At 40.6% G+C, this 14,107-nt stretch overlaps 1 protein-coding gene across 1 annotated transcript in view; it reads left to right on the top strand.

The window, feature by feature from the left end:
• The window catches only part of LOC124166104 (zinc transporter 2-like), a 33,350-nt gene that overhangs the window by 6,516 nt on the left and 12,727 nt on the right, over positions 1 to 14,107 (top strand). The window contains exons 4-5 of the mRNA XM_046543742.1: positions 3,951 to 4,104; positions 7,027 to 7,237. Of these exons, the coding sequence (XP_046399698.1) occupies positions 3,951 to 4,104; positions 7,027 to 7,237 (365 nt within the window). The remainder of the gene's footprint in view (positions 1 to 3,950; positions 4,105 to 7,026; positions 7,238 to 14,107) is intronic.

Below are 14,107 nucleotides of genomic sequence, written 5' to 3'. Positions count from 1 at the left end.
ACGCGAATTTCGTGTTAATTGCGATTTTCTCCAATTCATGGGCGATTTTCACCATCTCAAACGCGGATTTCACCATTTTTTTCTTCTGCTCATGCTTCTTCCACGAAATTGTTTTTCGAGGCGTATATTAAGCCGTAATTTTTTCGCTCCATTGGCGGCTTTCCAATGCAACGAATTTCCATGGGCGGCCTTTCACGGCACAGCGCCGCGAGGTGTCTCGTTTGAAAGTGGCCTGAATTTCACGGCACCACCGTGAACGGCAGCCGGCGAAAAGTCGTCGCGTCTGAAAATAGCCTCATGGTATCACGGTGTGTATTTCACGCCATAAACGGCGCACCGCCGGGCCGGATTGAACCTTGCCTTGCTAACCGTCGACAACGCCATGCCGTCAACTGCGCGATTCGACTCGTTTAAAGACATGCATTGAGACCATTGGTTATTTGAAAGCACGGTGCCGTGCCGTTGACGACGGCCGGAGCAAAGCCGCCTCGTCTGAAAGCGACAAAAAGCGGCGGTGCGCTGTCAATTCCGTGGAATACACACGGAGCTACATTGAGGCAGCTTGTAGCCGAAACGCCTTATCGCCGGCTGCCGTTCCCGCCACAGCGCCGTAAAATTTAGGCCACTTTGCGACAAGACGACTCTCTGGATTTCGCGGCGCTGTGCCGCGAACGGCGGCCCGCGGAAATTCGTCGCGTCGGTGAGCGGCCAATACAGTGAAAAAATTACGGCTTAAATATACGCCTCGAAAAACAATTTTGTGGGAGAGGCATGAGGAGAAGGAAAAAATGATTAAAATTGCATCTGCTCACATTCTATTAAGAGTTAACCCTTTCGCTACTAATGATGAAATTATGCGGCAGAACGTTTTTTGTCCAGGGAGACGAAAGGCGAAAAATTTCGTCTGAGATTTTCCTATGCAGGCAAACAAATGCCGAAAATACATGTTTCCTTGCTCTCCTCCTTTTATGACATCCGTGGGTTCGCTAAGTCGGGACCCAACACAGGCTGCAACTGCCGAAATCCAGGAGCATCAACCTAGACCCTTCATCTTATATTACTCCTCTTTGTGGCAAGGAACCGCAGATATACAATTGTTCATTCAGTTAGTTTGCAAAATAAATATATGCTTTTTTCTCAAAAATATAGACAAAGAATTGATTTCTTTGCCTTTTCAGCAGCATTTACAATTTTTAATTAAAATTCTACCATAAATATTAACTTATATCTCGATTTCGGTGTAAAATCATCATGAAAATTGTTTTTGCATTAAATTCGTTAATGCTGACAGTTCAGCTTCATTCAAAATTTTAAAACTCTCAGAATAAAACAAGGAATTCAATTGGAAGTCTGCATTTTACGTGCAAGCAACAATCATCAATATAGCTAATTCATATAAATAAAGTATGAGTTGACAGCGAACCAATGCCGCTGGTAGGGCTAAAACCGCGAAATGAGGGAGACCAACTACCCTTGGAGCCCATGATAATGCGAAATCCCCACTAGGAAGGATCAAAAAAGGTTGGTGTTGGGAGTGTGTGATTATCCGCAAGACCCTTCTTCACAAATGTCCAACATAAACGCTCCATACAGAGAGAATTGAAGGGTCTCTTGAGCGCAGTCCTGCATTCATTTGCTAAGGAGAGAACTCCACCATTATGAAAGGATTTAGGAAGTTAAAAATAAGCCTCGAGAATATTCATAAGAGTACTTTTTTCGATAAAACCACTTATTACATTTGCAAAACATGATAACCTCTAAAGCAGCTGCTGTGAAGTCAATACCAATGCGAATGGCTTAAAAGGCATCAACCAAACTTAGTTCTCTCATGGTAGAAGATCTAAGCAGAAAAATAGGTATTTGAAAAGATCTCAGTTTTTGATCCCCAAGAAGTTCCCACTTCAAACGTGAACCCAGACTTTAAGACAAAAAAATCATGGCCTCTGGTCAATGGAGACAGAAAAGTTGATGTTGGGGTTGGGAGAATTGCAGACATTACTACAAAAGCAAAATTCCCAGGGTTCAGTGGATATAATAAAAGCAAATTGTCAAGAGCTCAAATTGTCTGAGACATCGTTTGCATCTAAGCGCCTTTTAGCAATTTGGATCCCCTCTACAAACGTGGACTGAGAAAGATTTCTTTCCTGCCATAGCACTGTGTTAACAGTGAGAACAAATGTAAAAGATGACAACTTGATCACAATAGTTCATTATAATTTCATTAAAAATTAGAGACATTTAAAAGTAATTTCTCTCTATGTGAGCTAGATATATGGATAAGCGAAGGATAAAATAGGTGAATTCAGTCAATTCTCCATGTATATTATTACTTAAATTATTCCCGTCAATAATATCCTAAATTTAGGGCAATGGGTGGGCCACTGGAAGGATGGCTTTCAATCAACATCAATTATTTTGCCGTTAAAATAACACCGATTTCAGGGCAAAATAACATCGCTTTTGCAAAAAAATAACACCACTTTTGGCTATAAAATAAACCCACCTTTTGCATGTCCCTAGTAATCAGGCACAAGATAAAGTGAATGAAGCAAAATAAATATAGCGAAGTGAACAAAGAAACCAAGTGGATGGTTTACCAACTCGTGAACATACCACCAATAATTGACCATGAGAAAATCATGGGTTTTCAGTCTTAAAATTGGTAAAAACAAAACAAATTATTTAATAAGTACCTAGGTGAACCAGTTTTTTTGCCTAATTGCAAATATCTAGTAAATCCATAAATTTGCTAAAATGTTGCCATTTTATACTCTTTGGAAATTAAAAATAGATTGGCTGCTAAATTTAAAGAATGATAGGGGTTTACAGGAACCTCAATGCTCAAATTCAACTCACCTTTTGGGGGAAGCCCTGAAATATACCTAGTTTTGACCGACTTAACGGCTGTTGCAGTGTTACCAACTCCTAAAAATATGCCCTTCAAATCAGGATTAATTTTTTTGTGAACTTTTTCTATATGTTTATTCTTTTATCTGGGGCAGGGAGGAATCCAATAAACCAAATATCATTCTAATCGGTTCAGCCGTTCTCTAGTTATAACTAGGGGTGTAACTTGCCCGATTTTCGACTTTTTTTTATATATGTATGTATATAGATTGATAACCTCATTAAGTATGTATGTAAATTTTTCCTTCATTTATGTATCTGGCCCTGGCCTGCCACTTGGTATGGCAGAGAAGTATATATGTATTCCATGTTTCCATTCAAAATGTAATGAGGAATGTTAAACTTATAAATGTGCTTACTAAAACATGAAAATGGCCAGAAATATAGGGTGATGATTTCCTGAATGAGACACGTGCTACCGTTGCAAATGAAATAGGAACTCTTAACACGTCATTTTGATGGGTCGTCTTTGAAGGTGGAGATGTAGAAAAATAAATGCCAGGCAATGTGATTATGTAAGTATGTAGGAGTTATCCTTCAAAGTGATGGGTGTGGTCCTCCTAGTGTTCAGATGCATAACATTTTGCTGATATGTCACTCAATTAAAGGAGACAACAAATGCACGAATGGAGGACCCACAAAAGGTTGATTTCTCTTCTTGCCCCTTGGTTCGCTTATTAATTACCTCTTCAATCTTAATTGACTTCAGTTGGTTTCAAAAATTTGTCCACTGCAGGGTGATCCACTTTTTCCAATTTTTTGCAGTGTAGTATTTTCAATTCTGAGGAATGGCATTTGAATGGTTGGATTTGATAAATTGCAGAATCTCGAGTATAAACTTTGACTTACAGCCCTGATTTCTCCATTTTCTCCGCAGCATATTTCAGCATTAAATTCTAATTGCTCTGCCCAACTGCAACGCTTGTAAACCCATTTGAATGTGTGGTGATTGAAAACGCATCTAAAGGCCAGCGTGATCCTTTTTGTAATATTCGTGGCCCAAGTATGTACTTACCCAGTGTTTCTAATTTGTTTGTGCTCAGAGGTGCTGGGTGCACTGGTGAGTATCACCATCATCTGGGTGCTGACGGGTGTTTGTGTGTTCCTCGCTGTTCTTCGCATCCGGCACCAGGACTTTGAAATTGAGGCCGATACCATGATGATAGTGTCCGCTCTGGGAATCATCATCAACATCGCGTGAGTACATAATCAGTGTTGCCCTTAAAATTAAACAATTTGGCAATTCCTCAATTATGGCTCTGCAATTACCGTATATCTCCGAATATAGTCCCCCTCTGAATATAGCCCCCCCCCCTAATTTCGAGACCTCAGTTTTGGGAAAAATTTTAAAATGCAAAGGAAGGCAATTTTTCAGTGGTTAGCAAGTTGAGATTCTAGAGTCGATAAAAACTACTTTTTTCTGTGAAGATTAAGAACAAATCTGTTCACATATTTTCCATCACAACAAAATAGCTATACCTAAAACATGTTGTGATCCATTGCATATATCAGTAATTTATAGTTCCTTAACCAGATGTAATGAAGAAATGAGAAAATTTTTTAAATATCCAAGGCTATTGTATTTTTTTTAAACATTCACAAATTATTAATATTTTTGATCTCCAAATGACTACAGACAATGTCAATATATAAGCTGTAATTTAAAGCCCATAAACAGTATTGCATTTGGCCCTGAAACTTCCTTAGATCCAGTGTAACACACCCATCAAGTCATCACAAATCCAAGTAACCTGAAGAATTTAGGAAATCTAAATAAAATTGTGTTAAATAAATTATAAACATTATAAAAATATTGCCATCAAATGCCTGCTAAGCAAAATAATTAAACTACAGGACTTACAAATATCAAAGTAATAAAATTAAGAAATAAACTTTTTCCAACAAACATTAAAACTGAAAAAAATATTGTATCAATTTTCAATGCCTCGTCGCGAATCATTGCGTAAGTTACACGAAGAGCTTCTGCTCTGCATTTGCGCACAAATTCGACGATATTTTCCTCTAATTCTTTGAATCTGCCGCATCGAGACCCCCGAAATGACTTCCGCGATGTATTAGCGCTTTGCAAGCAAGGTAACTTCTCTTTCCAAAGTCGCACCAACTTTCTTTCCACGCCAAATTTTTCAGCCGCCATATGAATTCTATGATTTACGGCATATTCTGCAACGGCTATTCTTAAATTGGCATCGAAACTCCGTCTTTGATGGCTTCTGCCGCAAGATTGATCCTCATCTTTCTACTTGATCCATCACCTCACTGTTGAACGTAAAATTATTTTTTGCTATTTACCCAGACGAATTGAAGATATTCCTCAATAAATTGATCACACTTTCGATGCTGAGTCGCTGGATTTCGATCAAATGCAGTAATGCCGGCGCTTCTGGTTTAAAGCCGTCGATTATTGCGCCTTTTCAGAAACAAATGCATCAACGATTGCGCATTCTTGTTCTGTGAAGGCGGTAAAGACAGTGGTTGTAAACACGAACCGCACGGGCACATGGACGTATAGTAGTTACGGACGCAATGAAATGCTAAATCGTCACGAAAGGTTCACTTTATCTGTTTATTTTTCGCAATGATTTAAATCGTTTAACTATTAAATGAGCGACGGGTACAAATACTATTGATTCAATTCTAGTGTTCCATTAATGTAATGATAGTGTGTGTTTAGTTTTGATTTTAATTATTTATTGTTTTGCGTCATTAAGTGATAAGTGTCGATTGAATTATTCTAACAATACTTTTCCAAGAAAAATTAACGGCTACCCGATGGATTCCGTGAAAACGCATATTCGATATGCTATTTGAATCGGAAGAATCGTATCTTTACAACATTTCTGGTAAAATTGTCTTAATTTCCGGTAAAATGTGGCAGTATTTACTCATATCTCCGATTATAATCCTCATAAATATACTCAAATAGAAATACTACGAGAACATTAGCCATTATGCCGTTATTTATAACGTTATGGTCACCTTTAGTATGCTAAACTGGATTACACTCGATTATAGTCCCCCCCCTTACTTTTCCGCGGCCATTTTTGGAAAAAAAGGGGGGACTATATTCGGAGATATACGGTATTATGCTACCACGCTGAGATTCCCCCAATGATTGTTCAATCTCTTGGGAAGATTCACACTATGTGCCATCGTGTTTTGCCCTTTTTATTTTCCACGGCTGGAATTCTGTTACGTAACCCCTGCGAGAGCTTTTGAACAAAATGGATCATGAGCAGGATAGGCATCGCAGTGAAACGGCGTATTCGAAGAGAGGATTAGAACTCTTTCCACTCCTATGGGGCGTTGCATTCACTGAAGCTATAATTTAAAATTTTGGTTCCAGATCCGATGACTTCCACGACTTTGGACCCGATGTATCCGATGAAGGGCAATATCCGTGGATATTGGGATCCGAGGTATCCGATCCGACCATCCCTTCAAATAAGTTAATAGATTAAATGTGCTAAAGAATAAATCTAGTAGTAATGTTCCACTAAGTGATTTATTTTGCACAGTTGAATCGTGGTTCCACCATGTGAAGCGGGATATATATTAATAGATTAATCTGAGGGCATTAATATCTAATTTGAGGGTTTCTCCCAGAACAAGTTAATGAACGGGAACTCTAACCAACACATGAAAAGTGTGCGGCAGCTTCCTGCGTTATATAAATGTAACCCTTTTTACTGCGGCAGGCCAAAATATCGGCTCTTACGTATTGCATTATTTCATTTGCTATAACTTATTATGTACATTGATATATTTTATTTTGGTAAATGTAAAAATATTTTGTAAATATAAACCAGTTTAACCTCAACAATTAAAAAAAAAATGCAAATGGGTATGTGATAAAATAGCTTTGCATTGTTTTTTTTTTCCTAGTTGCTACATTTTATGAAAGCACCCTCTGCATTTCTCCCCTGTACACCTGGAAGAAGGGTATATAACAATAAGAGGGAGGGTTAAACTAAGGAGAGAGAAAGTGTGTGATTGAGGAAGTAGTTTTCTTTGTCGTGACATCTCCCTCCCCTCCCTGTCTACTGAATTCTTCGAGTGCATTGAGACTTTTGCACGATGGAACTTTTGCATGTATTTCAGGATGGGGTTGGTTCTGCATGCGGGCTGCTGCAGCGTGGGGCATTTCCACGGTCATTCGCACGGTGGTGTCTCGTCCGCGTCTGTCGACTCCTTTGCCTCCCACCAAATGAGGCCTCGAAACATAAACCTGCGGGCCGCAATCATTCATGTGCTGGGAGATCTAATTCTGAGCGTTGGCGTCTTCATCTCCGCAGTGGTCATCAAGGCTTATGTAAGTAAACATATGTTTATAAATGACTGACCGATTCACATCAATGCTCAGCCCTAATCACAGCAATGTATTGGCATTAAATTTTCAGTTTATATTCCTTTAGCTGAAGTTTGTATTGGTGCACTCGGACAGGATTTTTTTGAGAAATAATTTTTGGGATTTATTTTAACCCCATTAATGTGATCAACTAATTGGCTCGTATCATAGCAAAAGTGTTGAATCCTGTGCAGACCTTAATTTATTCACTTTTTAAGTGAGTTAATTACATTCGAGAGATTTGCTGGAAATTAATGGGGCATGCTCACTTTGGGAGGACTACAAAAATGTTAGCTGATCCAATGAAATAGTGTTGGGTGAATACTATTTGCTGTTGTAGGTTAAGGTACAGCCAGAAAAGAAATTGAGTTCAAGTTTTAAAATAACTTCGTAATTCATTACTCACATCCTAATTAATGGTATCTTCTGATTTATGCTCCAGTCATGAACTGCTTGCGTCACTCAAAATTCTTATTCATTGGGAAACCATGCCTTAAGTCAATTTCAGTGAGGGCCTTTGAAATTAATTGCTTCGTCTTTCTCCTTTAGCTTAAGAAGTTTAGAAAATTTGGTCGTTTGATGAAAGGTGGGTTAAAGTGTTCATTTTGATGAACCATTCACTTTGAACCTGTTCAGTAAAGAGAACAGTTCAAAATATATGTTCATGGCAAACTGTCACGGTCATTCAGGGAGAAAATACTGTTTATTGGACATTTAGAAAGCTTAGTGTGGTATCATGTGGTTTGTGAAGCATGCCATAGTAATTTTAAGTAAATTCTGTCCCGGGCCTTTTCTTGGTTATCCGTGTGCAGGACAATATTGAAGAATTGAGAGAGGCTCGAGAAAATGACGGCAGCTAGATTGATCTGTGCATTTTGCTGCAAAGCAATTGGCGATAAGCCGAGCGTTTTAGCTTGCAAATTTGGCTGCAATGCATATTTCCATGCCAGTTGTGTCAGTGTGTCTGAAACTTAAGCTGATTCCGTGATTAACATTGGAAGTTTTCTCTACCGGTACAAAAATTGCGCAACTCAGCAATTTGCACCATGTGAATCGCTGGACAGGATTCTGACCCTGCAAGAAGTTATGTTTATATTGATTCTGGAGATTGTCTAAATTTATCAGTTGTTTGGAGATGATTGAATCACCAAAAAGTGAATTTAAGTGAGTTAAGTAAATTTCAGAACATTAAAAATTAATTTTATATGGCATTGGTGCTATGCAAGTTATGGCCTATGTATCACTTAAATATATTCATGTTCTCTTCCATCGTTAGAGTAGTCTCCGTAGATTCTTACAATGTTTTCGGTGCGTTCTTCTACCCGATGAAGGTTTCCTGGTTTTAAATTGTTCACTTTTTTCCAAGACTTAACTCACGAATAATGTATTCGACATCTGCCTGTTCTTTCTGTAATTCTTGTAGAAAAGTGTAGAAACTAGGGTGGCTTTTACCGACTAATTTATTTAAACGATTATGCCATCTAAGTGTCAAATACTTGATTTGAAAAGTATTCTGAGATTCTCATGTGTAGAATAAACCAAAATCCTGCCACAATTTAAGTTGTAATCGTCATCGTCGTAAGAATCATAGATAAGAAATTTGTCGCCAGTAACAGCCTTTGTGAACCTGTCAAGTACACTTTCAAGGTCTTCAATAGAATTAGGATTTGCCAGTAACTCCTTTGTACGTTCCCGCTGAATAACTTTTCTTAAATTATGTTTGCCTGGTAAATGTGGTAAAGCTGAGGCGAAAGCTAAGAAGAAAGTTGTGGCGAAAGTTAGGCCGAATGTAGAGGTGAAGTCAATGCACACTTGAGGCAAAGTCGAGGCACACTCGAGGCAAAGACGAGGCAAAGTTCAAAAGTTTAAGTTAAATGCTGAGATGAAGTTGAGACAAAGTTTAGACAGAGTAGAGAGGCGAAAGTTCATACACAGTTGATGCGAAAGTTGAGACAAAGTTTACGCGAAAGTTGAGGGGGAAGTTGGGGCAAAAGTTGGGGTGAAAGCTGGGATGAAAGTTGGGGCGAAAGTTATGGGGAAAGTCGAGGCGAATCTTTTCTAATTTCTGTTTTGAATTTAAGGATTATGGAACACAATTGGTATTATGAGATGTGGAGGAAACGCTCCATTATTAAGCTGCAAATATATATATCCCTATATAGCTGCAAATTGATTCACTGATTGGGTGATTGATACAAATCAGTAGCCCAAACTGTGATATGTGTGGGTATTTGGAATATTGGATGTAAAAGTAAAAAATAAATTCATTGGAAGGAAAAATCTGAAATCTTAAAAAAGGTGTTTAGTTTTTGAGATATATTGACTTGAATCAGCATGGGAGCCTTAGGGGACTAAAAGTTTTTGGCTTTTATTTCGTATTTTTAAGTGTCTGAGGAACATGTCATTCCCTTGACATAAACTAGATTTTTTAGTTGATTTTTTGTTGTGGTTGTCATTGTGATACATTGATTTTTATTATTTTTGATGATTTTTGGAAAGTGCACCATGTTTTCTTATGGCACTAACTTAAGAATTTTTTTAACAAACTTGCAATCATTGCACCACAATTTCCTTGAAACTCAAGATACTATATTTTTTGCTTGATTTTTTGGCTATTTAGGAATTTTCATGCGTGGAGGCAGTTCCGAGGAATAAACGATTTCGATTTTTCCATTTTAGAGGTGGTCGAATTTTCAATCTCGGATTTCAGCCTTGAGACATGTGTCAGGTGAAAATTTGGAATATTCGTAAAAAACCGTTCTGGGTGCTTCGCATCCTAATGATGAACCCTACTTTTCCGTAACCCTCTTGGTTAATTCGTAATTAAATTCCGAAAAATATCCTACATGCGAAAAATTGTCGCCATTTTTTGTGGATCACACGATCTTGAATATCTTAGCAACCGTTCCAGCTAGATAAATGAAATTTGTAGAGTAATATTATTATCCAAAAGGTCAACTTTTGCGATGGTGGCCATTCCTCTCGATCGATTCATGTGTGAGTTATATCGATCACAAACTCCTTGGATACGCTTTAATTGTTAATAACTTTGTTGTTAAGCAAAGTCAGAATATGAAAGTCATACTACTGCTAATGTGTTTAATCAGACAAAAGTCAAATCAAGCAGATCAAGTGATTAGGATCGAATTTATTATCGATCTAAGTGTGCATTCGATGGAGCCCTTTTTCAGGCCTATTTACATAGTTAAGGGGATAAATTTTTTAACAATATGTTAGGAAAGGAATGTGTAAGGTCGCTGTCAGGCTATGTTGCAAACAAACAATACTGTTCCAATGTACGATTTTTATTTTGTACAAAAATCGGTTTACACTTGAGGTGGCACAGTTCTCTCTAGCACAGCGTTCTGCTGGCACCTCTCTTATATTTCTGCCTCCTGCGGTGGCTTCTCCGCTGGTCTGATATACTACTTTTGGTTCGATGCAGCAGCCTCGCTGCGTTGACCGGCCTCGCCTGGTTGACCGCGTTGATCAGCATCGGTGCGTTGTACTTCCCGTTTGACTCGCCGCAATACCCCCTTGGCAGTGACAAAACCTATGTTTTGAACGAGAGAAGAAAGCATAAGGAAAATGTACAAGGTAAACAAAATAAAACAGTATGTAAGATTTCAATAAAACAGTAGTTTAATGGGCTTGATAGCGGTTAGGGAAGTGGACTCTTCTCCCGTAATGTGATGTTGTCTCTGGTTGCCTTTGCAAACAATTGTCCTTGCTTCCCTTGCTTCCTTCGCCCCCTGGAGGTGAGGTCTTGGGGTCCACGTCGTCGGCGAAAACATATGCCGGCTTCAATCGTTCGATGCTGATCGAGCTATCCTTCCCCTTACATCGGACGATGAAATACTTAAGGTATCTCTTAATGACTTTAAAGGGCCCATCGTACGGTGGCTCTTGTATGCCCTTCGCCGAGTTATTTCTAATGAAAACATTCGGAGAAGTGGCCAAGTCTTTAAAAACGAAAGTTTGTCTTTCCCCATGTCGTATCAAATTTGCTGGCCTCAATTTCTGCATTCGACGTCGGAGTATGCTGACGAATGTGGAGGTTTCGATGGTATGTGGCTGCGGTGATAGAAATTTGCCTGGTAAACGCAAGGTCTCGCCGTAGACAAGTTTTGCCGCCGTTGCACCGATATCGTCCTTCCACGCCGCACGAATTCCAAGGAGAACAGCTGGAAGTGACTCCACCCACCATTGATCAGCATGACACTTAATGGCTGCTTTTAACTGGCGATGCAGTCGCTCGATGAGTCCATTAGCTGCGGGATGAAACGCCATTGTTCTGAGGTGCTGAGTTCCTGTCAGATGGGTTAAAGATTTGAAAAGGCATGACTCGAATTGACTTCCCCGGTCCGTTGTGACTCTCAAAGGCATACCGAACCTGGAAATCCAACCGCCGAAAAATGCCATGGCCACTGTGTCTGCTTTGATGTCTTCAATAGGAAAAGCATCGGGCCATCTGGAAAAACGATCCATGCAAGTTAAACAGAAGCGGAAACCATGGGAAACCGGCTGGGGGCCAATTAGATCTATGTGAATATGCTCAAATCGTGAAGAAGGTAACTTAAATTCGCCTAGAGGTGAATTCACGTGCCTCGTAATTTTTGAACGCTGACAGGTGATGCAACTCCGCGCCCATACTCTGCAATCTCTCTTGACTCCTGGCCACACAAATCGCTGCGTAACAAGCTTCGTTGTTGACTTGATACCTGGATGTGCGAGGCCGTGAACGGTGTTGAAAGCTTGGCAGCGGAATTCTTCTGTGACGTAGGGTCGAGCAGTTTGCGTGAAAATGTCGCAGAAAATGCTCTCATCGCAATCTGGAATCTGAACTCGCTTCAGTTGGAGCGAAGTTTTGGACGCTAGTAATTGTTGTAGCTCTTGGTCTTCCGCCTGGGATCGGGAGAGCGCTTGATAATCTATTGCTGGAGACACCTCGTCGATTCTGGACAAAGCATCTGCCACCACGTTCTCCTTTCCTGTCACGTGACGTATGTCGGTGGTGAGCTGGCTGATAAAATCCAAATGACGAAATTGTCGCGGAGTAACTTTATCGGCCTTCTGGCGGAAAGCGAAAATGAGAGGTTTATGATCCGTAAAAATAACAAAATGACGCCCCTCGACCATGTGACGAAAATATTTTACGGATTCGTAGACTGTGAGCAATTCTCTGTCTTAAGCGCTGTACTTTCTCTGCGCCGGGCTCATTTTCTTCGAAAAGAAAGCAAGTGGCTGCCATCCCTTGGAGTCCCGCTGCTGTAGGGCTGCGCCGAGGGTACAATCGGATGCATCCGTCACAATCGCCAAAATAGCTTCGGGGTCGGGATGCGCCAGCAACGCTGCCCGAGTCAGAATGGTCTTGCATGCATCAAATGCCTGCTGTGCTTCCGTGGTCCACTCGATTGGTGCCTGCCCTTTTAAATTTGGCCTTTTTAGTAGCTCAGTCATTGGCGCTTGGATGGCTGCTGCGTTTGGAATAAATCGGCGATAGAAATTGATCGTCCCCAAGAATCGCCGAAGTTGCTTCGCTGTTCCCGGCAACGGAAAAGATGATAGCCCTTTTACCTTGTCTTCCATTGGCTTGATGCCTTCCTTGGAAATGGCATAGCCTAAAAAATTAATAGCAGGCTTTCCGAAAATACATTTGGCGGGGTTAATTAGAATGCCTTGCTTCTTCAATCGCTCGAATAATTCCCTCAGGTGCCCTTCATGCTGTTGCTCCGAATCGGATGCTACCAAAATATCATCAATGTGGACGTAGCAGAAGTTCAAACCGCAGATTGTTTCGTCCATAAAGCGCTGGAATGTTTGTGCCGCATTCCTCAAACCAAAACCCATGAAAGGAAACTCGTACTAGCCAAATGGAGTTGTTATTGCTGTCTTGGCGATGTCCTCTTGAGCGACCGGAATTTGATTGTAGGCACGTACCAAGTCAATTTTTGAAAAAACTGCCTTCCCTAAAAGGGAGTTGGCTACGTCTTCTATGTGCGGAACTGAGTAGCGGTCTGGAATAGTCCTGGCGTTGAGGGCTCTATAATCTCCACACGGCCGCCATTCCACCCCTCTCTTTGGCACCATATGCAAGGGCGAACTCCAGTTGCTTTGCGATGGGCGTGCGATTCCCATCTTTATCATTGCTTCAAACTCCTTTTTTGCTGCTTTCAAACGGTCGGGTGCTAGTCGTCTGGGCTTGGAGCACACGGGTGGGCCTGGCGTTGTCCTTATATAATGCTCCGTGGTGTGCTTGGGTGTCGAAAAAACTCCTATCGGTCGAGTAATTTCCGGAAACTCCCTCAATAATCGGTGGTACATAGAGTTGCCCGTTACTACTTTTATCTGCCCCACCGTGCCTTGTGCCGGGTGACTGGGAGTAGAAAGAGAGGTAATGTTATCCAAAAGTCGCCTATTTTTAATGTCGACGATTAGACCGTAAAAACTTAAGAAGTCTGCTCCGATTATAGGTCTGTCGACGTCTGCAATAACAAAATTCCACACAAAAACGCACCTAAGCCCAAAATCTAAGTTAAGCGTCACGAAACCATAAGTTGCGATCCGTGACCCAATTGGCAGCACTTAGCTCGTACTAGGTCTTAAAACGGGGACCCTTAATGCGCCTCCGCGGATAGACGCAGAGATCGGCACCTGTGTCTATCAAGAATTGTTCCTTTGTTTTTGCGTCGGTCATGAAGAGGTGGCCTTTAATGGGGCTGTGCTCGCTAGCCACTATAAATGAGGGCCCTGGTCGTTTTCCTGAGAATACGAACAAGGAGATGAGCATTTCCTAGCCTTCGAACCAAAACGCCAGTGATACCAACAGAGGCC

This window comes from Ischnura elegans, chromosome 9 (assembly GCF_921293095.1).
Source record: "Ischnura elegans chromosome 9, ioIscEleg1.1, whole genome shotgun sequence".
In the NCBI taxonomy this organism is placed as follows: domain Eukaryota; kingdom Metazoa; phylum Arthropoda; class Insecta; order Odonata; family Coenagrionidae; genus Ischnura; species Ischnura elegans.
This window is presented reverse-complemented; position numbering and strand designations above follow the sequence as displayed.